At 70.9% G+C, this 24,028-nt stretch overlaps 1 protein-coding gene across 1 annotated transcript; it reads left to right on the plus strand.

Annotated features, from left to right (window-relative positions):
- Positions 1-1,219: 1,219 nt before the first annotated feature.
- On the plus strand, positions 1,220-23,532 carry LOC140111731 (multifunctional protein CAD-like; the record flags this gene model as incomplete). The annotated part of the gene is given in 17 exon segments (XM_072132424.1): positions 1,220-1,410; positions 1,766-1,906; positions 1,982-2,077; positions 2,177-2,321; positions 3,022-3,066; positions 3,185-3,223; positions 3,226-3,350; positions 3,433-3,507; positions 18,665-18,818; positions 18,821-18,844; positions 18,847-18,875; positions 19,620-19,745; positions 19,824-19,979; positions 20,047-20,148; positions 20,226-20,320; positions 22,870-22,922; positions 22,925-23,532. Coding segments are annotated over 17 exon segments (1,643 nt in total), but the record flags the coding sequence as incomplete, so codon positions are not given.
- Positions 23,533-24,028: the final 496 nt, after the last annotated feature.

The raw sequence follows: 24,028 nt of genomic DNA on the forward strand, positions 1-24,028 counted from the left end.
CCACGCCTCACCCATGTGACCCCCACCTCCCTGCCCCCTGATAATACCCCCCACCCTCACCCATGTGACCCCCACCTCCCTGCCCCCTGATAATACCCCCCACCCTCACCCATGTGACCCCCACCTCCCTGCCCCCTGATAATACCCCCCACCCTCACCCATGTGACCCCCACCTCCCTGCCCCCTGATAATACCCCCCACCCTCACCCATGTGACCCCCACCTCCCTGCCCCCTGATAATACCCCCCACCCTCACCCATGTGACCCCCACCTCCCTGCCCCCTGATAATACCCCCCACCCTCACCCATGTGACCCCCACCTCCCTGCCCCCTGATAATACCCCCCACCCTCACCCATGTGACCCCCACCTCCCTGCCCCCTGATAATACCCCCCACCCTCACCCATGTGACCCCCACCTCCCTGCCCCCTGATAATACCCCCCACCCTCACCCATGTGACCCCCACCTCCCTGCCCCCTGATAATACCCCCCACCCTCACCCATGTGACCCCCACCTCCCTGCCCCCTGATAATACCCCCCACCCTCACCCATGTGACCCCCACCTCCCTGCCCCCTGATAATACCCCCCACCCTCACCCATGTGACCCCCACCTCCCTGCCCCCTGATAATACCCCCCACCCTCACCCATGTGACCCCCACCTCCCTGCCCCCTGATAATACCCCCCACCCTCACCCATGTGACCCCCACCTCCCTGCCCCCTGATAATACCCCCCACCCTCACCCATGTGACCCCCACCTCCCTGCCCCCTGATAATACCCCCCACCCTCACCCATGTGACCCCCACCTCCCTGCCCCCTGATAATACCCCCCACCCTCACCCATGTGACCCCCACCTCCCTGCCCCCTGATAATACCCCCCACCCTCACCCATGTGACCCCCACCTCCCTGCCCCCTGATAATACCCCCCACCCTCACCCATGTGACCCCCACCTCCCTGCCCCCTGATAATACCCCCCACCCTCACCCATGTGACCCCCACCTCCCTGCCCCCTGATAATACCCCCCACCCTCACCCATGTGACCCCCACCTCCCTGCCCCCTATAGTGGGGGCCACCCTCACCCATGTGACCCCCACCTCCCTGCCCCCTATAGTGGGGGCCACCCTCACCCATGTGACCCCCACCTCCCTGCTCCCTATAGTGGGGGCCACAGGACACCCTCAGTGAGTTGGTTGTGTTCTCTGGCCCCCAGCCCCCCATTCTGTGGAGGAGAAGGAGGGTCCTAACCCCCCTCCTGGATACCCCGGCCTGGAGACTATGCTGCCCCTGCTACTGACGGCGGTGAGCGAGGGGCGACTGACCATCGATGACATCATCAAGCGCCTGTACGAGAACCCCCAGAAAATCTTCTCTCTCCCAGTGCAGGAGAACACCTACATAGAGGTAAGTGCCCCCCCCCCTACCCGGGACATGTCTCCTCCTCCATCTTTCTGAACCTTCTCCTTGCTGACCTCTGCCCTCCCCCGCCCCCTCTCTCCTTGCTGACCTCTGCCCTCCCCCCCCTACCCCTCTCTCCTTGCTGACCTCTGCCCTCCCCCCCTACCCCTCTCTCCTTGCTGACCTCTGCCCTCCCCCCCCTACCCCTCTCTCCTTGCTGACCTCTGCCCTCCCCCCCCCTACCCCTCTCTCCTTGCTGACCTCTGCCCTCCCCCCCTACCCCTCTCTCCTTGCTGACCTCTGCCCTCCCCCCCCTACCCCTCCGCTCCTTGCTGACCTCTGCCCCCCTACCCTCCTGTAGGTGGATCTGGAGCACGAGTGGGTGGTCCCGCAGTCCATGCAGTTCACCAAGTCTAAGTGGACGCCGTTTGAAGGTCTGAAGCTGAAGGGTGCGGTGCGCAGGGTGGTGTTGCGGGGGGAGGTCGCCTACATCGATGGCCAGGTACCAGACCACCTACCCCCAGCATATGCCCCGCCCCCAGGACTCCCTGCGCTCTGCTCACTCTCTGTCTCCTAGGTCCTAGTGCCTGCCGGATACGGGCAAGATGTCAGGAAATGGTCTCCCCCGCTGCTCCCAGCCGCACAGCCGACGCCCCCTAAGGAGGTGGTAAAGGTAAGTAGAGGCGGGGCTATGAAATGAGTGGGGGCTACAGGACCCGCCTCCGCGCCCTGCATGACAGCCGCTCACTGGTGTGTACTTACCTTCTCACAGACTCCGGAGCGCCATCGCCAGGTCACCATGCAGAGCGAGACGATCCGCAGCCGCGCTCCCAGCCCCCGCAGAGCCGGTCCTGCCGGGGACCCCCGCTTCCATCTGCCCCCCAGGACCCACCGCTCCTCGGATCCCGGGCTCCCAGGTGAGAGGCCGCTGCGTGTCGGTCATGTGACTGCGTGTGGCGGCTGCTGGGGTTAACCCTTTCTCCCCTGTACACAGCGCTCAGGAGGACGGCCGGGGCTCAGTACCGCGGTGCCAGCGCCAGGAGCGGTAACTCTACCGGAAGGGTCCAAAATCTCGGGGGGGGGGGGGCAAAAATTCTGTCAATCATCTATCACCAATCACGCGAACACAGATAGCGGGACTACGGGTCATGGTGGCTTCTGTGGGCGGAGCCTGGGCAGAGACCGCCGCCCATTTTCTCGGCTTTGATTTGATTTGTTGGTAATGATCACGGCCCCTGCGATCCTCCAGTCACAGCCAGAGCTGCTGTCACACAAGCTTTGGGCCTCTCCTGGCGTTGCAGCTCTCGATGTGACTGGAGACTTGCAGCTTCCTCCTTGTATCCCCCTCGGCCCCTCAGACCTTTATTAGCCGCCATTGGGGTCTGTGCTGGTGCATCACCAGGGGGCGCTGTACCTCACATGGAGCCTCTACTCCAGTCACACCCAGAGCTGCAAACTCTTTATTTCTTTGTAATCACATCCTGATCGGCATGCGTTTTCCTATACATTTATGTAATGTACTCCAGTCACATCCGAAGCAGCAAGGGCAGCTCTTGCAGGAGTTTGTACGGAGCAGATCCATATCCCTGTGTCTGATCCGTGTCTTTGTGTCCGCAGCGGAGGAGCAGAAGGAGCGAGCGGCCAGGAAGCCTCTGGAAGCCGGTGAGTGCTGCCCCTCCCCCGGCGTGGCGCGTCCTGCCCCCCCTTCCCCCGGTGTGGCGCTGCCCCTTCTCCCTGGGGGTCCGGGTCATATACTGATGCTTCGTTGTGTATTTTGTAGATCTCTCAACCATCCATGACGGTTACCCCCATCCTCCCCCAATCCCCGCCTGATGTCCCCCCAGAACATGAGCCTGCAGGGGGCCCCCCACGTGCCGACCTCCCCGCTCCTGCACCCCCTCATCGGGCAGCACATCCTGTCCGTCAAGCAGTTCAGTAAGGATCAGGTGCGTCCACTCATTCACATCCAAAGCTGCAGGACTGGTGGTGCAGATCTGGATGTGACTAGAGCCGTGGTGTCTCTTGCAGATGTCTCACCTCTTCAATGTGGCGCATACGCTGCGGGTGCTGGTGCAGAAGGAGCGCAGCCTGGACATCCTGAAGGTGAGCGGCCTCTCCCCCGGGCTGGCCTCTTCCCCCTCTCTCCCCCGGGCTGGCCTCTTCCCCCTCTCTCCCCCGGGCTGGCCTCTTCCCCCTCTCTCCCCGGGCTGGCCTCTTCCCCCTCTCTCCCCCGGGCTGGCCTTTCTCTCCCCCTCCCCCCTCTCCCTCGGGCTGGCCTTTCTCTCCCCCTCCCCCCTCTCCCCCGGGCTGGCCTCTTCCCCCCTTCCCCTGGGCTGGCCTCTCCCCCCCCCCCCCCCCCCTTCCCCTGGGCTGGCCTCTTACCCCCCCCCTTCCCCCGGGCTGGCCTCTTCCCCCCCCCCTTCCCCTGGGCTGGCCTCTTACCCCCCCCCCTTCCCCCGGGCTGGCCTCTTACCCCCCCCCCTTCCCCCGGGCTGGCCTCTTCCCCCCCCCCCCTCTCTCTCCCCCGGGCTGGCCTCTAACCCCCCCCCCCTCTCTCTCCCCCGGGCTGGCCTCTAACCCCCCCCTCTCTCCCCCGGGCTGGCCTCTTCCCCCCTCCCCCGGGCTGGCCTCTTCCCCCCTCCCCCGGGCTGGCCTCTTCCCCCCTCCCCCGGGCTGGCCTCTAACCCCCCCCTCTCTCCCCCGGGCTGGCCTCTAACCCCCCCCTCTCTCCCCTGGGCTGGCCTCTTCCCCTTCCCCCTCTCTCCCCTGGGCTGGCCTCTTCCCCCCCCCCCCTTCCCCTGGGCTGGCCTCTTCCCCCCCCCCTTCCCCTGGGCTGGCCTCTTCCCCCCCCCCTTCCCCTGGGCTGGCCTCTTCCCCCCCCCCTTCCCCTGGGCTGGCCTCTTCCCCCCCCCCCTTCCCCCGGGCTGGCCTCTTCCCCTTCCCCCTCTCTCCCCTGGGCTGGCCTCTTCCCCTTCCCCCTCTCTCCCCTGGGCTGGCCTCTTCCCCCCCCCCTTCCCCTGGGCTGGCCTCTTCCCCCCCCCCTTCCCCCGGGCTGGCCTCTTCCCCTTCCCCCCCTCTCCCCTGGGCTGGCCTCTTCCCCTTCCCCCTCTCTCCCCTGGGCTGGCCTCTAACCCCCCCCTCTCTCCCCCGGGCTGGCCTCTAACCCCCCCCTCTCTCCCCCGGGCTGGCCTCTAACCCCCCCCTCTCTCCCCCGGGCTGGCCTCTTCCCCCCTCCCCCGGGCTGGCCTCTTCCCCCCTCCCCCGGGCTGGCCTCTTCCCCCCTCCCCCGGGCTGGCCTCTAACCCCCCCCTCTCTCCCCCGGGCTGGCCTCTAACCCCCCCCCTCTCTCCCCGGGCTGGCCTCTAACCCCCCCCTCTCTCCCCTGGGCTGGCCTCTTCCCCCCTCCCCTGGGCTGGCCTCTCCCCCCCCCCCCATCTCTCCCCCGGGCTGGCCTCTAACCCCCCCCATCTCTCCCCTGGGCTGGCCTCTAACCCCCCCCTCTCTCCCCTGGGCTGGCCTCTTCCCCCCTCCCCTGGGCTGGCCTCTTCCCCCTTCCCCTGGGCTGGCCTCTGCCCCTCCCCCCCCCCCCCCCCACATTGGGCTGGCCTCTTCCCCTTCCCCCTCTCTCCCCTGGGCTGGCCTCTTCCCCCCCCCTCTCCCCTGGGCTGGCCTCTAACCCCCTCCCCTGGGCTGGCCTCTTCCCCCCTCCCCCGGGCTGGCCTCTTCCCCTGGGCTGGCCTCTTCCCCCCCCTTCCCCTGGGCTGGCCTCTTCCCCCCCTTCCCCTGGGCTGGCCTCTTCCCCCCCCCTTCCCCTGGGCTGGCCTCTTCCCCCCTCCCCCGGGCTGGCCTCTTCCCCCCCCCCCCCCGGGCTGGCCTCTTCCCCCCCCCCCTCCCCTGGGCTGGCCTCTAACCCCCTCCCCTGGGCTGGCCTGTTTCCCCCCCTCTTCCCCTGGGCTGGCCTCTTCCCCCGGGCTGGCCTCTTCCCCCCTTCCCCCGGGCTGGCCTCTTCCCCCCCTTCCCCCGGGCTGGCCTCTTCCCCCCCTTCCCCCGGGCTGGCCTCTTCCCCCCTTCCCCCTCTCTCCCCTGGGCTGGCCTCTTCCCCCCTTCCCCCGGGCTGGCCTCTTCCCCCCCCCTTCCCCCGGGCTGGCCTCTTCCCCCCCCCCTTCCCCCCGGGCTGGCCTCTTCCCCCCCCTTCCCCCGGGCTGGCCTCTTCCCCCCCCTTCCCCCGGGCTGGCCTCTTCCCCCCCCCCCCTCTCTCTCCCCCGGGCTGGCCTCTAACCCCCCCCCCCCTCTCTCTCCCCCGGGCTGGCCTCTAACCCCCCCCTCTCTCCCCCGGGCTGGCCTCTTCCCCCCTCCCCCGGGCTGGCCTCTAACCCCCCCCCCTCTCTCCCCCGGGCTGGCCTCTAACCCCCCCCTCTCTCCCCTGGGCTGGCCTCTTCCCCTTCCCCCTCTCTCCCCTGGGCTGGCCTCTTCCCCCCCCCCCCTTCCCCTGGGCTGGCCTCTTCCCCCCCCCCTTCCCCTGGGCTGGCCTCTTCCCCCCCCCCTTCCCCCGGGCTGGCCTCTTCCCCTTCCCCCTCTCTCCCCTGGGCTGGCCTCTTCCCCTTCCCCCTCTCTCCCCTGGGCTGGCCTCTTCCCCCCCCCTTCCCCCGGGCTGGCCTCTTCCCCCCCCCTTCCACCGGGCTGGCCTCTTCCCCCCCCCCTTCCACCGGGCTGGCCTCTTCCCCCCCCCCCTTCCCCGGGCTGGCCTCTTCCCCCCCCTTCCCCCGGGCTGGCCTCTTCCCCCCCTTCCCCCGGGCTGGCCTCTTCCCCCCCCCCCCTCTCTCTCCCCCGGGCTGGCCTCTAACCCCCCCCCCCCTCTCTCTCCCCCGGGCTGGCCTCTAACCCCCCCCTCTCTCCCCCGGGCTGGCCTCTTCCCCCCTCCCCCGGGCTGGCCTCTAACCCCCCCCCCTCTCTCCCCCGGGCTGGCCTCTAACCCCCCCCTCTCTCCCCTGGGCTGGCCTCTTCCCCTTCCCCCTCTCTCCCCTGGGCTGGCCTCTTCCCCCCCCCTTCCCCTGGGCTGGCCTCTTCCCCCCCCCTTCCCCTGGGCTGGCCTCTTCCCCCCCCCCTTCCCCTGGGCTGGCCTCTTCCCCCCCCCCCTTCCCCCGGGCTGGCCTCTTCCCCTTCCCCCTCTCTCCCCTGGGCTGGCCTCTTCCCCTTCCCCCTCTCTCCCCCGGGCTGGCCTCTAACCCCCCCCTCTCTCCCCCGGGCTGGCCTCTAACCCCCCCCTCTCTCCCCCGGGCTGGCCTCTTCCCCCCTCCCCCGGGCTAGCCTCTTCCCCCCTCCCCCGAGCTGGCCTCTAACCCCCCCCCTCTCTCCCCCGGGCTGGCCTCTAACCCCCCCCTCTCTCCCCTGGGCTGGCCTCTTCCCCCCTCCCCTGGGCTGGCCTCTTCCCCCCTCCCCCGGGCTGGCCTCTTCCCCCCCTTCCCCCGGGCTGGCCTCTTCCCCCCCCTTCCCCCGGGCTGGCCTCTTCCCCCCCTTCCCCCGGGCTGGCCTCTTCCCCCCCCCTTCCCCCGGGCTGGCCTCTTCCCCCCCCCTTCCCCCGGGCTGGCCTCTTCCCCCCCCCTTCCCCCGGGCTGGCCTCTTCCCCCCCCTTCCCCCGGGCTGGCCTCTTCCCCCCCCTTCCCCCGGGCTGGCCTCTTCCCCCCCCCTTCCCCCGGGCTGGCCTCTTCCCCCCCCTTCCCCCGGGCTGGCCTCTTCCCCTTCCCCCTCTCTCCCTGGGCTGGCCTCTTCCCCCCCCCCCTTCCCCTGGCTGGCCTCTTCCCCCCCCCCCTTCCCCTGGGCTGGCCTCTAACCCCCCCCTCTCTCCCCCGGGCTGGCCTCTAACCCCCCCCCCCCTTCCCCCGGGCTGGCCTCTTCCCCCCCCCCCCCTTCCCCCGGGCTGGCCTCTTTCCCCCTTCCCCCGGGCTGGCCTCTTTCCCCCTTCCCCCGGGCTGGCCTCTTTCCCCCTTCCCCCGGGCTGGCCTCTTTCCCCCCTTCCCCCGGGCTGGCCTCTTCCCCCCCTTCCCCCGGGCTGGCCTCTTCCCCCCTTCCCCCTCTCTCCCCTGGGCTGGCCTCTTCCCCCCCCCTTCCCCTGGGCTGGCCTCTTCCCCCCCCCCTTCCCCTGGGCTGGCCTCTTCCCCCCCCCCCTTCCCCTGGGCTGGCCTCTTCCCCCCCCTTCCCCTGGGCTGGCCTCTTCCCCCCCCCCTTCCCCCGGGCTGGCCTCTTCCCCCCTTCCCCCGGGCTGGCCTCTTCCCCTTCCCCCTCTCTCCCCTGGGCTGGCCTCTAACCCCCCCCTCTCTCCCCTGGGCTGGCCTCTTTCCCCCTTCCCCCGGGCTGGCCTCTTCCCCCCCTTCCCCCGGGCTGGCCTCTTCCCCCCCCTTCCCCCGGGCTGGCCTCTTCCCCCCCTTCCCCCGGGCTGGCCTCTTCCCCTTCCCCCTCTCTCCCCTGGGCTGGCCTCTAACCCCCCCCTCTCTCCCCTGGGCTGGCCTCTTTCCCCCTTCCCCCGGGCTGGCCTCTTTCCCCCTTCCCCCGGGCTGGCCTCTTCCCCCCTTCCCCGGGCTGGCCTCTTCCCCCCCTTCCCCCGGGCTGGCCTCTTCCCCCCCTTCCCCCGGGCTGGCCTCTTCCCCCCCTTCCCCCTCTCTCCCCTGGGCTGGCCTCTTCCCCTTCCCCCTCTCTCCCCCGGGCTGGCCTCTTCCCCCCTCCCCTGGGCTGGCCTCTTCCCCCCTCCCCTGGGCTGGCCTCTTCCCCCTCCCCTGGGCTGGCCTCTTCCCCCCTCCCCTGGGCTGGCCTCTTCCCCCCTCCCCTGGGCTGGCCTCTTCCCCCCTCCCCTGGGCTGGCCTCTTCCCCCCTCCCCTGGGCTGGCCTCTTCCCCCCTCCCCTGGGCTGGCCTCTTCCCCCCTTCCCCCTCTCTCCCCCGGGCTGGCCTCTTCCCTTCCCCCCTCCCCTGGGCTGGCCTCTTCCCCCCTCCCCTGGGCTGGCCTCTTCCCCCCTCCCCTGGGCTGGCCTCTTCCCCCCTCCCCTGGGCTGGCCTCTTCCCCTCTCCCCTGGGCTGGCCTCTTCCCCCCCCCCCCCCCCTCTCCCCTGGGCTGGCCTCTTCCCCCCTCCCCTGGGCTGGCCTCTTCCCCCCCCCCCCCTCTCCCCTGGGCTGGCCTCTTCCCCCCCCCCCCTCTCCCCTGGGCTGGCCTCTTCCCCCCCTCCCCTGGGCTGGCCTCTTCCCCCCCTCCCTGGGCTGGCCTCTTCCCCCCCCCCCCTCTCCCCTGGGCTGGCCTCTTCCCCCCCCCCCCTCTCCCCTGGGCTGGCCTCTTCCCCCCCCCTCTCCCCTGGGCTGGCCTCTTCCCCCCCCTCTCTCCCCTGGGCTGGCCTCTTCCCCCTTCCCCCGGGCTGGCCTCTTCCCCCCCTTCCCCCGGGCTGGCCTCTTCCCCTTCCCCCTCTCTCCCCTGGGCTGGCCTCTAACCCCCCCTCTCTCCCCTGGGCTGGCCTCTTTCCCCCTTCCCCCGGGCTGGCCTCTTTCCCCCTTCCCCCGGGCTGGCCTCTTTCCCCCTTCCCCCGGGCTGGCCTCTTCCCCTTCCCCTCTCTCCCCTGGGCTGGCCTCTTCCCCCCCCCCTTCCCCTGGGCTGGCCTCTTCCCCCCCCCCTTCCCCTGGGCTGGCCTCTTCCCCCCCCCCTTCCCCTGGGCTGGCCTCTTCCCCCCCCCCTTCCCCCGGGCTGGCCTCTTCCCCCCCCCCTCTCTCCCCTGGGCTGGCCTCTTCCCCTTCCCCCTCTCTCCCTGGGCTGGCCTCTTCCCCTTCCCCCTCTCTCCCCTGGGCTGGCCTCTTCCCCTTCCCCCTCTCTCCCCTGGGCTGGCCTCTTCCCCCCCCCCTTCCCCTGGGCTGGCCTCTTCCCCCCCCTTCCCCTGGGCTGGCCTCTTCCCCCCCCCCCTTCCCCCGGGCTGGCCTCTTCCCCTTCCCCCTCTCTCCCTGGGCTGGCCTCTTCCCCTTCCCCCTCTCTCCCCTGGGCTGGCCTCTAACCCCCCCCTCTCTCCCCTGGGCTGGCCTCTTCCCCCCCTTCCCCCGGGCTGGCCTCTTCCCCCCCTCTCTCCCCCGGGCTGGCCTCTTCCCCCCTTCCCCCTCTCTCCCCTGGGCTGGCCTCTTCCCCCCCCCTTCCCCTGGGCTGGCCTCTTCCCCCCCCCCCTTCCCCTGGGCTGGCCTCTTCCCCCCCCCCCTTCCCCTGGGCTGGCCTCTTCCCCCCCTTCCCCTGGGCTGGCCTCTTCCCCCCCCCTTCCCCCGGGCTGGCCTCTTCCCCCCTTCCCCCGGGCTGGCCTCTTCCCCTTCCCCCTCTCTCCCCTGGGCTGGCCTCTAACCCCCCCCTCTCTCCCCTGGGCTGGCCTCTTTCCCCCTTCCCCCGGGCTGGCCTCTTCCCCCCCCTTCCCCCGGGCTGGCCTCTTCCCCCCCCTTCCCCCGGGCTGGCCTCTTCCCCCCCCTTCCCCCGGGCTGGCCTCTTCCCCTTCCCCCTCTCTCCCCTGGGCTGGCCTCTAACCCCCCCCTCTCTCCCCTGGGCTGGCCTCTTTCCCCCTTCCCCCGGGCTGGCCTCTTTCCCCCTTCCCCCGGGCTGGCCTCTTCCCCCCCTTCCCCCGGGCTGGCCTCTTCCCCCCCTTCCCCCGGGCTGGCCTCTTCCCCCCTTCCCCCTCTCTCCCCTGGGCTGGCCTCTTCCCCTTCCCCCTCTCTCCCCCGGGCTGGCCTCTTCCCCCCTCCCCTGGGCTGGCCTCTTCCCCCCTCCCCTGGGCTGGCCTCTTCCCCCCTCCCCTGGGCTGGCCTCTTCCCCCCTCCCCTGGGCTGGCCTCTTCCCCCCTCCCCTGGGCTGGCCTCTTCCCCCCTCCCCTGGGCTGGCCTCTTCCCCCCTCCCCTGGGCTGGCCTCTTCCCCCCTCCCCTGGGCTGGCCTCTTCCCCCCTCCCCTGGGCTGGCCTCTTCCCCCCTTCCCCCTCTCTCCCCCGGGCTGGCCTCTTCCCCCCTTCCCCCTCTCTCCCCCGGGCTGGCCTCTTCCCCTTCCCCCCTCCCCTGGGCTGGCCTCTTCCCCCCTCCCCTGGGCTGGCCTCTTCCCCCCTCCCCTGGGCTGGCCTCTTCCCCCCTCCCCTGGGCTGGCCTCTTCCCCTCTCCCCTGGGCTGGCCTCTTCCCCCCCCCCCCCCTCTCCCCTGGGCTGGCCTCTTCCCCCCTCCCCTGGGCTGGCCTCTTCCCCCCCCCCCCTCTCCCCTGGGCTGGCCTCTTCCCCCCCCCCCCCCTCTCCCCTGGGCTGGCCTCTTCCCCCCCTCCCCTGGGCTGGCCTCTTCCCCCCCCCCCCCTCTCCCCTGGGCTGGCCTCTTCCCCCCCCCCCTCTCCCCTGGGCTGGCCTCTTCCCCCCCCCCTCTCCCCTGGGCTGGCCTCTTCCCCCCCCCCTCTCCCCTGGGCTGGCCTCTTCCCCCCCCCCTCTCCCCTGGGCTGGCCTCTTCCCCCCCCCCCCTCTCCCCTGGGCTGGCCTCTTCCCCCCCCCCCCCTCTCCCCTGGGCTGGCCTCTTCCCCCCCCCCCTCTCCCCTGGGCTGGCCTCTTCCCCCCCCCTTCCCCCGGGCTGGCCTCTTCCCCCCCCCCTTCCCCTGGGCTGGCCTCTTCCCCTTCCCCCTCTCTCCCCTGGGCTGGCCTCTTCCCCTTCCCCCTCTCTCCCCCGGGCTGGCCTCTAACCCCCCCCTCTCTCCCCTGGGCTGGCCTCTTCCCCCTTCCCCCGGGCTGGCCTCTTCCCCCCCCCCCCTTCCCCTGGGCTGGCCTCTTCCCCTTCCCCCTCTCTCCCCTGGGCTGGCCTCTTCCCCTTCCCCCTCTCTCCCCTGGGCTGGCCTCTAACCCCCCCCCTCTCTCCCCTGGGCTGGCCTCTTCCCCCTTCCCCCGGGCTGGCCTCTTCCCCCCCTTCCCCCGGGCTGGCCTCTTCCCCTTCCCCCTCTCTCCCCTGGGCTGGCCTCTAACCCCCCCCTCTCTCCCCTGGGCTGGCCTCTTCCCCTTCCCCCTCTCTCCCCTGGGCTGGCCTCTAACCCCCCCCTCTCTCCCCTGGGCTGGCCTCTTTCCCCCTTCCCCCGGGCTGGCCTCTTTCCCCCTTCCCCCGGGCTGGCCTCTTCCCCCCCCTTCCCCCGGGCTGGCCTCTTCCCCTTCCCCCTCTCTCCCCTGGGCTGGCCTCTTCCCCCCCCCCCTTCCCCTGGGCTGGCCTCTTCCCCCCCCCCCTTCCCCTGGGCTGGCCTCTAACCCCCCCCTCTCTCCCCCGGGCTGGCCTCTAACCCCCCCCCCCCCTTCCCCCGGGCTGGCCTCTTCCCCCCCCCCCCCTTCCCCCGGGCTGGCCTCTTTCCCCCTTCCCCCGCGCTGGCCTCTTTCCCCCTTCCCCCGGGCTGGCCTCTTCCCCCCCTTCCCCCGGGCTGGCCTCTTCCCCCCCTTCCCCCGGGCTGGCCTCTTCCCCCCTTCCCCCTCTCTCCCCTGGGCTGGCCTCTTCCCCCCCCCTTCCCCTGGGCTGGCCTCTTCCCCCCCCCCCCCTTCCCCTGGGCTGGCCTCTTCCCCCCCCCCCTTCCCCTGGGCTGGCCTCTTCCCCCCCCTTCCCCTGGGCTGGCCTCTTCCCCCCCCCCTTCCCCCGGGCTGGCCTCTTCCCCCCTTCCCCCGGGCTGGCCTCTTCCCCCCTTCCCCCGGGCTGGCCTCTTCCCCTTCCCCCTCTCTCCCCTGGGCTGGCCTCTAACCCCCCCCTCTCTCCCCTGGGCTGGCCTCTTCCCCCCCTTCCCCCGGGCTGGCCTCTTCCCCCCCTTCCCCCGGGCTGGCCTCTTCCCCCCCCTTCCCCCGGGCTGGCCTCTTCCCCCCCCTTCCCCCGGGCTGGCCTCTTCCCCTTCCCCCTCTCTCCCCTGGGCTGGCCTCTAACCCCCCCCTCTCTCCCCTGGGCTGGCCTCTTTCCCCCTTCCCCCGGGCTGGCCTCTTTCCCCCTTCCCCCGGGCTGGCCTCTTCCCCCCCTTCCCCCGGGCTGGCCTCTTCCCCCCCTTCCCCCGGGCTGGCCTCTTCCCCCCCTTCCCCCGGGCTGGCCTCTTCCCCCCCTTCCCCCTCTCTCCCCTGGGCTGGCCTCTTCCCCTTCCCCCTCTCTCCCCCGGGCTGGCCTCTTCCCCCCTCCCCTGGGCTGGCCTCTTCCCCCCTCCCCTGGGCTGGCCTCTTCCCCCCTCCCCTGGGCTGGCCTCTTCCCCCCTCCCCTGGGCTGGCCTCTTCCCCCCTCCCCTGGGCTGGCCTCTTCCCCCCTCCCCTGGGCTGGCCTCTTCCCCCCTCCCCTGGGCTGGCCTCTTCCCCCCTCCCCTGGGCTGGCCTCTTCCCCCCTTCCCCCTCTCTCCCCCGGGCTGGCCTCTTCCCCTTCCCCCCTCCCCTGGGCTGGCCTCTTCCCCCCTCCCCTGGGCTGGCCTCTTCCCCCCTCCCCTGGGCTGGCCTCTTCCCCCCTCCCCTGGGCTGGCCTCTTCCCCTCTCCCCTGGGCTGGCCTCTTCCCCCCCCCCCCCCCTCTCCCCTGGGCTGGCCTCTTCCCCCCTCCCCTGGGCTGGCCTCTTCCCCCCCCCCCCCCTCTCCCCTGGGCTGGCCTCTTCCCCCCCCCCCCCTCTCCCCTGGGCTGGCCTCTTCCCCCCCTCCCCTGGGCTGGCCTCTTCCCCCCCCCCCCCTCTCCCCTGGGCTGGCCTCTTCCCCCCCCCCCCTCTCCCCTGGGCTGGCCTCTTCCCCCCCCCCCTCTCCCCTGGGCTGGCCTCTTCCCCCCCCCCTCTCCCCTGGGCTGGCCTCTTCCCCCCCCCCTCTCCCCTGGGCTGGCCTCTTCCCCCCCCCCTCTCTCCCCTGGGCTGGCCTCTTCCCCCTTCCCCCGGGCTGGCCTCTTCCCCCCCTTCCCCCGGGCTGGCCTCTTCCCCTTCCCCCTCTCTCCCCTGGGCTGGCCTCTAACCCCCCCCTCTCTCCCCTGGGCTGGCCTCTTTCCCCCTTCCCCCGGGCTGGCCTCTTTCCCCCTTCCCCCGGGCTGGCCTCTTTCCCCCTTCCCCCGGGCTGGCCTCTTCCCCCCCCCTTCCCCCGGGCTGGCCTCTTCCCCTTCCCCCTCTCTCCCCTGGGCTGGCCTCTTCCCCCCCCCCCTTCCCCTGGGCTGGCCTCTTCCCCCCCCCCTTCCCCTGGGCTGGCCTCTTCCCCCCCCCCCTTCCCCCGGGCTGGCCTCTTCCCCCCCCCCTCTCTCCCCTGGGCTGGCCTCTTCCCCTTCCCCCTCTCTCCCCTGGGCTGGCCTCTTCCCCTTCCCCCTCTCTCCCCTGGGCTGGCCTCTTCCCCTTCCCCCTCTCTCCCCTGGGCTGGCCTCTTCCCCCCCCCCCTTCCCCTGGGCTGGCCTCTTCCCCCCCCCTTCCCCTGGGCTGGCCTCTTCCCCCCCCCCTTCCCCCGGGCTGGCCTCTTCCCCTTCCCCCTCTCTCCCCTGGGCTGGCCTCTTCCCCTTCCCCCTCTCTCCCCTGGGCTGGCCTCTAACCCCCCCCTCTCTCCCCTGGGCTCTGGCCTCTTCCCCCCCCTTCCCCGGGCTGGCCTCTTCCCCCCCCCCTTCCCCCGGCTGGCCTCTTCCCCTTCCCCCTCCTCCCCTGTCCCCTGGGCTGGCCTCTTCCCCCCCCCTTCCCCCGGGCTGGCCTCTCCCCTTCCCCCTCTCTCCCCTGGGCTGGCCTCTTCCCCTTCCCCCTCTCTCCCCTGGGCTGGCCTCTCCCCCCCCCTCCTCCCCTGGGCTGGCCTCTTCCCCCCCCTTCCCCTGGGCTGGCCTCTTCCCCCCCCCTTCCCCCGGGCTGGCCTCTTCCCCCCCTCTCCCCCTGGGCTGGCCTCTTCCCCCCCCCTTCCCTCCCCCCTTCCCCTGGGCGGCCCTTCCCCTTCCCCCTCCCCTCTCTCCCCTGGGCTGGCCTCTTCCCCCCCTCTCTCCCCTGGGGCTGGCCTCTTCCCCCTTCCCCGGGCTGGCCTCTTCCCCCCTTCCCCCGGGCTGGCCTCTTCCCCCCCCTTCCCCCGGGCTGGCCTCTTCCCCCCCTCCCCCGGGCTGGGCCTCTCCCCTTCCCCCTCTCTCCCCTGGGCTGCCTCTAACCCCCCCTTCTCTCCCCTGGGCTGGCCTCTTCCCCCTTCCCCCGGCTGGCCTCTTTCCCCCTTCCCCCGGGCTGGCCTCTTCCCCCCTTCCCCCGGGCTGGCCTCTTCCCCCCCTTCCCCCGGGCTGGCCTCTTCCCCCTTCCCCCTCTCTCCCCTGGGCTGGCCTCTTCCCCTTCCCCCTCTCTCCCCCGGGCTGGCCTCTTCCCCCCTCCCCTGGGCTGGCCTCTTCCCCCCTCCCCTGGGCTGGCCTCTTCCCCCTCCCCTGGGCTGGCCTCTTCCCCCCTCCCCTGGGCTGGCCTCTTCCCCCCTCCCCTGGGCTGGCCTCTTCCCCCCTCCCCTGGGCTGGCCTCTTCCCCCTCCCCTGGGCTGGCCTCTTCCCCCTCCCCTGGGCTGGCCTCTCCCCCCTCCCTGGGCTGGCCTCTTCCCCCCTCCCCTGGCTGCCTCTTCCCCTTCCCCCTCTCTCCCCCGGGCTGGCCTCTTCCCCTCCCTGTCCTCCCCCCTCCCCTGGGCTGGCCTCTTCCCCCCTCCCCTGGCTGGCCTCTTCCCCCCTCCCCTGGGCTGGCCTCTTCCCCCCTCCCCTGGCTGGCCTCTTCCCCCCCCCCCCCCTCCCCCTGGGCTGGCCTCTTCCCCCCTCCCCTGGGCTGGCCTCTTCCCCCCTCCCCTGGGCTCCCCCCTCTCCCCTGGGCTGGCCTCTTCCCCCCCCCCCCCCCTCTCCCCTGGGCTGGCCTCTTCCCCCCCTCCCCCCTCTCCCCTGGGCTGGCCTCTTCCCCCCCCCCCTCTCCCCTGGGCTGGCCTCTTCCCCCCCCCCCCTCTCCCCTGGGCTGGCCTCTTCCCCCCCCCCCTCTCCCCTGGGCTGGCCTTTCCCCCCCCCCCCTCTCCCCTGGGCTGGCCTCTTCCCCCCCCCCTCTCCCTGGGGCTGGCCTCTTCCCCCCCCCCCTTCCCCGGGCTGGCCTCTTCCCTTCCCCCTCTCTCCCCTGGGCTGGCCTCTTCCCTTCCCCCTCTCTCCCCCGGGCTGGCCTCTTACCCCCCCCTCTCTCCCCTGGGCTGGCCTCTTCCCCCCTTTCCCCGGCTGGCCTCTTCCCCCCCCCCTTCCCCTGGGCTGGCCTCTTCCCCTTCCCCTCTCTCCCCTGGGCTGGCCTCTTCCCCTTCCCCCTCTCTCCCCTGGGCTGGCCTCTAACCCCCCCCTCTCTCCCCTGGGCTGGCCTCTTCCCCCTTCCCCCGGGCTGGCCTCTTCCCCCCCTTCCCCCGGGCTGGCCTCTTCCCCTTCCCCCTCTCTCCCCTGGGCTGGCCTCTACCCCCCCCTCTCTCCCTGGGCTGGCCTCTTCCCCTTCCCCCTCTCTCCCTGGGCTGGCCTCTTAACCCCCCCTCTCTCCCCTGGCTGGCCTCTTTCCCCCTTCCCCCGGGCTGGCCTCTTTCCCCCTTCCCCGGGCTGGCCTCTTCCCCCCCCCCTTCCCCGGGCTGGCCTCTCCCCTTCCCCCTCTCTCCCCTGGGCTGGCCTCTTCCCCTTCCCCCTCTCTCCCCTGGGCTGGCCTCTTCCCCTTCCCCTCTCTCCCCTGGGCTGGCCTCTTCCCCCCCCCCCTTCCCCTGGGCTGGCCTCTTCCCCCCCCTCTCTCCCCTGGGCTGGCCTCTTCCCCCTTCCCCCGGGCTGGCCTCTTCCCCCCCTTCCCCCGGGCTGGCCTCTTCCCCTTCCCCCTCTCTCCCCTGGGCTGGCCTCTAACCCCCCCCTCTCTCCCTGGGCTGGCCTCTTTCCCCCTTCCCCCGGGCTGGCCTCTTTCCCCCTTCCCCGGCTGGCCTCTTTCCCCCTTCCCCGGGCTGGCCTCTTCCCCTTCCCCCTCTCTCCCCTGGGCTGGCCTCTTCCCCCCCCCCTTCCCCTGGGCTGGCCTCTTCCCCCCCCCCTTCCCCTGGGCTGGCCTCTTCCCCCCCCCCTTCCCCCGGGCTGGCCTCTTCCCCCCCCCCCTCTCTCCCCTGGGCTGCCCTCTTCCCCTTCCCCCTCTCTCCCCTGGGCTGGCCTCTTCCCCTTCCCCCTCTCTCCCTGGGCTGGCCTCTTCCCCTTCCCCTCTCTCCCCTGGCTGGCCTCTTCCCCCCCCCCCTTCCCTGGGCTGGCCTCTTCCCCCCCCCTTCCCTGGGCTGGCCTCTTCCCCCCCCCCTTCCCCGGCTGGCCTCTTCCCTTCCCCCTCTCTCCCCTGGGCTGGCCTCTTCCCCTTCCCCCTCTCTCCCTGGGCTGGCCTCTAACCCCCCCCTCTCTCCCCTGGGCTGGCCTCTTCCCCCCCTTCCCCGGGCTGGCCTCTTCCCCCCTCCCCGGGCTGGCCTCTTCCCCTTCCCCCTCTCTCCCCTGGGCTGGCCTCTAACCCCCCCCTCTCTCCCCTGGGCTGGCCTCTAACCCCCCCCTCTCTCCCCCGGGCTGGCCTCTTCCCCTTCCCCTCTCTCCCCTGGCTGGCCTCTAACCCCCCCCTCTCTCCCCTGGGCTGGCCTCTTTCCCCCTTCCCCCGGGCTGGCCTCTTTCCCCCTTCCCCCGGGCTGGCCTCTTTCCCCCTTCCCCGGGCTGGCCTCTTCCCCCCCTTCCCCGGGCTGGCCTCTTCCCCCCCTTCCCCCGGGCTGGCCTCTTCCCCCCCTTCCCCCGGGCTGGCCTCTTCCCCCCCTTCCCCCTCTCTCCCCTGGGCTGGCCTCTTCCCCCCTCCCTGGGCTGGCCTCTAACCCCCCCCTCTCTCCCCTGGGCTGGCCTCTTCCCCCTTCCCCGGGCTGGCCTCTTCCCCCCTCCCCTGGGCTGGCCTCTAACCCCCCCCTCTCTCCCCTGGCTGGCCTCTTCCCCCTTCCCCGGGCTGGCCTCTTCCCCTTCCCCCTCTCTCCCCTGGGCTGGCCTCTTCCCCCTCCCTGGGCTGGCCTCTAACCCCCCCTCTCTCCCCTGGGCTGGCCTCTAACCCCCCTCTCTCCCCTGGGCTGGCCTCTAACCCCCCCCTCTCTCCCCTGGGCTGGCCTCTAACCCCCCCTCTCTCCCCTGGGCTGGCCTCTAACCCCCCCTCTCTCCCCTGGGCTGGCCTCTTCCCCCTCCCCTGGGCTGGCCTCTTCCCCTACCCAACACCCCCCCCCCCACACTGGGCTGGCCTCTTCCCCTTCCCCCTCTCTCCCTGGGCTGGCCTCTTCCCTCTCTCCCCCGGGCTGGCCCCTACCCCCCCCCCCTGGGCTGGCCTCTTCCCCCCCCCCCCCCCGCCCTCTCCCCTGGGCTGGCCTCTTCCCCCCTCCCCTGGGCTGGCCTCTTCCCCCCCCCCCTCTCCCTGGGCTGGCCTCTTCCCCCCCCTTCCCCTGGGCTGGCCTCTTCCCCCCCCCTTCCCCTGGGCTGGCCTCTTCCCCCCCCCCTTCCCCCGGGCTGGCCTCTTCCCCTTCCCCCTCTCTCCCCTGGGCTGGCCTCTAACCCCCCTCTCCCCCCTGGGCTGGCCTCTTCCCCCGGGCTGGCCTCTTCCCCCCTTCCCCAGGCTGGCCTCTTCCCTTCCCCCTCTCTCCCCTGGGCTGGCCTCTAACCCCCCCTCTCTCCCTGGGCTGGCCTCTTTCCCCCTTCCCCCGGGCTGGCCTCTTTCCCCCTTCCCCGGGCTGGCCTCTTTCCCCCTTCCCCCGGGCTGGCCTCTTCCCCCCCCTTCCCCGGCTGGCCTCTTCCCCCCTTCCCCCAGGCTGGCCTCTTCCCCTTCCCCCTCTCTCCCCTGGGCTGGCCTCTAACCCCCCCACTCTCCCCCGGGCTGGGCCTCTCCCCTTCCCCTCTCTCCCCTGGGCTGGCCTCTTCCCCCCTCCCCTGGGCTGGCCTCTAACCCCCCCCCTCTCTCCCCTGGGCTGGCCTCTAACCCCCCCCTCTCTCCCCTGGGCTGGCCTCTAACCCCCCCTCTCTCCCCTGGGCTGGCCTCTACCCCCCCCTCTCTCCCCTGGGCTGGCCTCTAACCCCCCCTCTCTCCCCTGGGCTGGCCTCTAACCCCCCCCTCTCTCCCCTGGGCTGGCCTCTTCCCCCCTCCCCTGGGCTGGCCTCTTGCCTCTATCCCCTCCCCTGGGCTGGTGGCCTCTTCCCCCTTCCCCTGGGCTGGCCTCTTCCCCCTCCCCCGGGCCCTCTTCCCCCTCTCTCCCCTGGGCTGGCCTCTTCCCCCACCCCCGCCACCTCGGTCCTCACCCTCTGCCCTCCTCTTTAGGGTAAGGTCATGGCCTCCATGTTCTTTGAGGCGAGCACTCGCACCAGCAGCTCGTTTGCGGCGGCCATGCATCGCCTGGGGGGATCGGTGATCACGTTCTCGGAGACCACGTCGTCCTCTCAGAAGGGAGAATCTCTGAGCGACTCCGTGCAGACCTGAGCTGCTACTCCGATGTGCTGGTGTGCGCCATCCCGAGCCCGGTGCCGTGGAGGTAGGTGCCCCCCCCCCCCATCCTGCCGCTAACCTGCTCCCTCCCCCCCCCCCCCATCCTGCCGCTAACCTGCGCCCTCGCCCCCCCCCCATCCTGCCGCTAACCTGCGCCCCCCCCCCCCATCCTGCCGCTAACCTGCTCCTCTCCCCCCCCCCCCATCCTGCCGCTAACCTGCGCCCTCGCCCCCCCCCCCATCCTGCCGCTAACCTGCGCCCCCCCATCCTGCCGCTAACCTGCGCCCCCCCCATCCTGCCGCTAACCTGCGCCCCCCCCCATCCTGCCGCTAACCTGCGCCCTCGCCCCCCCCCCCATCCTGCCGCTAACCTGCGCCCCCCCCCATCCTGCCGCTAACCTGCGCCCCCCCCCATCCTGCCGCTAACCTGCGCCCCCCCCCCCATCCTGCCGCTAACCTGCGCCCCCCCCCCATCCTGCCGCTAACCTACGCCCTCGCCCCCCCCCCCATCCTGCCGCTAACCTGCGCCCCCCCCCATCCTGCCGCTAACCTACGAAATCCCCCATTCTGCCGCTAACCTGCGCCCTCCCCCCCCCATCCTGCCGCTAACCTGCGCCCTCCCCCCCATCCTGCCGCTAACCTGCGCCCCCCCCATCCTGCTACCCCCCCATCCTGCCGCTAACCTGCGCCCCCCCCCATCCTGCCGCTAACCTGCGCCCCCCCCCATCCTGCCGCTAACCTACGAAATCCCCCCCCCCCCATCCTGCCGCTAACCTGTGCCCTCCCCGCAGCTCGCAGCCAAGCATTGCCGCAAACCAGTCATCAATGCGGGAGACGGAGTGGGCGAGCACCCAACACAGGCGCTGCTGGACATCTTCACCATCCGGGAGGAGCTGGGCACTGTCAATGGCATGACTGTAAGTAGGGGCACTTACCTGGGGGGTGGGTCACACTGGGGCCCTGTCATGTATGTCTCATGCGTGTGCCCTCCGCAGATCACCATGGTGGGAGACCTGAAGCACGGGCGCACGGTGCACTCCCTGGCGCGTCTCCTGACCCAGTACCGCATTAACCTGCGATACGTGACCCCCCGCAGCCTGCGCATGCCCTCCAGCATCATCCACTTTGTGGCTTCCAAGGGAATCAAGCAGGTGAGTGTACGGGCCGCTGCTGCCCTGGCATGGGGTGACCCTGGTAGTGACCCTCGCCCTCTTGTAGGAGGAGTTTGACAGTATAGAGGAGGCGCTGCCGGACACGGATGTCCTCTACATGACCCGGATACAGAAGGAGAGGTTCGAGAGCAAGGAGGAGTATGACCAGGTAAGTGACCGCTCCAGCCCGGGGGGCGGGGCAAGGGGCGTCGCCGCCGCCAGGTAACACTCATGGTTTGTCTCTAGTGTTTCGGACAGTTCATCCTCACCCCACACATCATGACCCGCGCCAAGAAAAAGATGGTGGTGATGCATCCAATGCCACGCGTCAATGAGATCAGGTGAGTAACCGTGGCACATAGATATCCAGGGGTGAGCATTAGTGGCCGCCCACCTCTGGGGGGCTCCTGTGGGAGGCTGGGTGTAGCATTAGTGGCTGCCCACCTCTGGGGAGGCTCCTGTGCAGGCTGGGTGTAGCATTAGTGGCTGACCACCTCTGGGGGGCTCCTGTGGCAGGCTGGGTGTAGCATTAGTGGCTGCCCTCCTCTGGGGGGCTCCTGTGGCAGGCTGGGTGTAGCATTAGTGGCTGCCCTCCTCTGGGGGGCTTCTGTGGCAGGCTGGGTGTAGCATTAGTGGCTGAACCACCTCTGGGGAGGCTTCTGTGGCAGGCTGGGTGTAGCATTAGTGGCTGCCCACCTCTGGGGGGGCTCCTGTGGCAGGCTGGGTGTAGCATTAGTGGCTGACCACCTCTGGGGGCTTCTGTGGCAGGCTGGGTGTAGCATTAGTGGCTGCCCACCTCTGGGGGGGCTCCTGTGGCAGGCTGGGTGTAGCATTAGTGGCTGCCCTCCTCTGGGGGGCTTCTGTGCAGGCTGGGTGTAGCATTAGTGGCTGACCACCTCTGGGGGCTTCTGTGGCAGCTGGGTGTAGCATTAGTGGCTGCCCACCTCTGGGGGGCTCCTGTGGCAGGCTGGGTGTAGCATAGTGGCTGCCCTCCTCTGGGGGGCTCCTGTGGCAGGCTGGGTGTAGCATTAGTGGCCGCCCACCTCTGGGGGGCTCCTGTGGCAGGCTGGGTGTAGCATTAGTGGCTGACCACCTCTGGGGAGGCTCCTGTGGCAGGCTGGGTGTAGCATTAGTGGCCGCCCACCTCTGGGGGGCTCCTTGTGGCAGGCTGGGTGTAGGATTAGTGGCTGCCCACCTCTGGGGGGCTCCTGTGGCAGGCTGGGTGTAGCATTAGTGGCTGCCCACCTCTGGGGGGCTCCTGTGGCAGGCTGGGTGTAGCATTAGTGGCTGACCACCTCTGGGGGGCTTCTGTGGCAGGCTGGGTGTAGCATTAGTGGCTGCCCACCTCTGGGGGGCTCCTGTGGCAGGCTGGGTGTAGCATTAGTGGCTGCCCACCTCTGGGGGGCTCCTGTGGCAGGCTGGGTGTAGCTTAGTGGCTGCCCACCTCTGGGGGGCTCCTGTGGCAGGCTGGGTGTAGCATTAGTGGCTGCCCACCTCTGGGGGGGCTCCTGTGGCAGGCTGGGTGTAGCATTAGTTGCTGCCCACCTCTGGGGAGGCTCCTGTGGCAGGCTGGGAGTAGCATTAGTGGCTGCCCACCTCTGGGGGGGCTCCTGTGGCAGGCTGGGTGTAGCATTAGTGGCTGCCCACCTCTGGGGGGCTCCTGTGGCAGGCTGGGTGTAGCATTAGTGGCCGCCCACCTCTGGGGGGCTCCTGTGGCAGGCTGGGTGTAGCATTAGTGGCTGCCCACCTCTGGGGAGGCTCCTGTGGCAGGCTGGGTGTAGCATTAGTGGCTGCCCACCTCTGGGGGGGCTCCTGTGGCAGGCTGGGTGTAGCATTAGTGGCTGCCCACCTCTGGGGGGCTCCTGTGGCAGGCTGGGTGTAGCATTAGTGGCCGCCCACCTCTGGGGGGGCTCCTGTGGCAGGCTGGGTGTAGCATTAGTGGCTGCCCACCTCTGGGGAGGCTCCTGTGGCAGGCTGGGTGTAGCATTAGTGCTGCCCTCCTCTGGGGGGCTCCTGTGGCAGGCTGGGTGTAGCATTAGTGGCTGCCCACCTCTGGGGAGGCTCCTGTGGCAGGCTGGGTGTAGCATTAGTGGCTGCCCACCTCTGGGGGGGCTCCTGTGGCAGGCTGGGTGTAGCATTAGTGGCTGCCCACCTCTGGGGGGCTCCTGTGGCAGGCTGGGTGTAGCATTAGTGGCCGCCCACCTCTGGGGGGCTTCTGTGGCAGGCTGGGTGTAGCATTAGTGGCTGACCACCTCTGGGGGCTCCTGTGGCAGCTGGGTGTAGCATTAGTGGCTGCCCTCCTCTGGGGGGCTCCTGTGGCAGGCTGGGTGTAGCATTAGTGGCTGCCCACCTCTGGGGGCTCCTGTGGCAGGCTGGGTGTAGCATTGTGGCTGGCCCACCTCTGGGGGCTCCTGTGGCAGGCTGGGTGTAGCATTAGTGGCCGCCCACCTCTGGGGGGCTCCTGTGGCAGGCTGGGTGTAGCATTAGTGGCTGCCCACCTCTGGGGAGGCTCCTGTGGCAGGCTGGGTGTAGCATTAGTGGCTGCCTCCTCTGGGGGGCTCCTGTGGCAGGCTGGGTGTAGCATTAGTGGCTGCCCACCTCTGGGGAGGCTCCTGTGGCAGGCTGGGTGTAGCATTAGTGGCTGCCCACCTCTGGGGGGCTCCTGTGGAGGCTGGGTGTAGCATTAGTGGCTGCCCACCTCTGGGGGCTCCTGTGGCAGGCTGGGTGTAGCATTAGTGGCCGCCCACCTCTGGGGGCTTCTGTGGCAGGCTGGGTGTAGCATTAGTGGCTGACCACCTCTGGGGGGCTCCTGTGGCAGGCTGGGTGTAGCATTAGGGGCATGCTGTGGGGTGGTCTCCGTCACCTTCTCTTTGCTTGTTCTCCCCTGTAGCTTTGAGGTGGACTCTGACCCCCGGGCCGCGTACTTCCGGCAGGCGGAGAATGGATGTACGTGCGCATGGCTCTGCTGGCCACCGTCCTGGGAAAGTACTGATTCCAAGAGCGTTACACTGGACCAAATCCCTTGTACCCCCGAAGGAAATCTCCAAGCTGAGCACTCCAGAGAGAAGCCCCCGTGATCATGTCTGCCCCCTGCAATGCCCCGAGTCCTGGGCTGGTTCCAGATTGTTCCAGAGATGTGCACTATTGCCCCAGTAAATGTGTAGCTCCTGCCCCCTCGTACAGCACCGGACGCCTCCTGCCCCGACTGTGTCATCTGGTGACATCACAATCCCTATGGGTGGAGTTAAGTCGCCCAATTACTTTACTGCCTGCTGAAAAGATGCTGCTAAAGTGCTCCCTGCCTGTAGGTCGTCGCCTGTAGTAGCTGCTTGGACTGGTCTGTGCGGTCACTTATGTGCTGGTGGTGGCTGCTCGGTCTGGTCTGTGCGGTCACTTATGTGCTGGTAGTAGCTGCTCGGACTGGTCTGTGCGGTCACTTATGTGCTGGTGGTGGCTGCTCGGACTGGTCTGTACGGTCACTTATGTGCTGGTGGTGGCTCCTCGGACTGGTCTGTGCGGTCACTTGTGTGCTGGTGGTGGCTCTCGGACTGGTCTGTGCGGTCACTTATGTGCTGGTGGTGACTCCTCGGACTGGTCTGTGCGGTCACTTATGTGCTGGTGGTGGCTCCTCGGACTGGTCTGTGCGGTCACTTATGTGCTGGTGGTGGCTGCTCGGACTGGTCTGTGCGGTCACTAATGTGCTGGTGGTGGCTGCTCGGTCTGGTCTGTGCGGTCACTAATGTGCTGGTGGTGGCTGCTCGGTCTGGTCTGTGCGGTCACTTATGTGCTGGTGGTGGCTGCTCGGACTGGTCTGTGCGGTCACTTATGTGCTGGTGGTGGCTGCTCGGTCTGGTCTGTGCGGTCACTTATGTGCTGGTGGTGGCTGCTCGGTCTGGTCTGTGCGGTCACTTATGTGCTGGTGGTGGCTGCTCGGACTGGTCTGTGCGGTCACTAATGTGCTGGGCTGCTCGGTCTGGTCTGTGCGGTCACTAATGTGCTGGTGGTGGCTGCTCGGTCTGGTCTGTGCGGTCACTTATGTGCTGGTGGTG

This window comes from Engystomops pustulosus, unplaced genomic scaffold (assembly GCF_040894005.1).
Source record: "Engystomops pustulosus unplaced genomic scaffold, aEngPut4.maternal MAT_SCAFFOLD_574, whole genome shotgun sequence".
NCBI classification, from domain to species: Eukaryota; Metazoa; Chordata; class Amphibia; order Anura; family Leptodactylidae; genus Engystomops; species Engystomops pustulosus.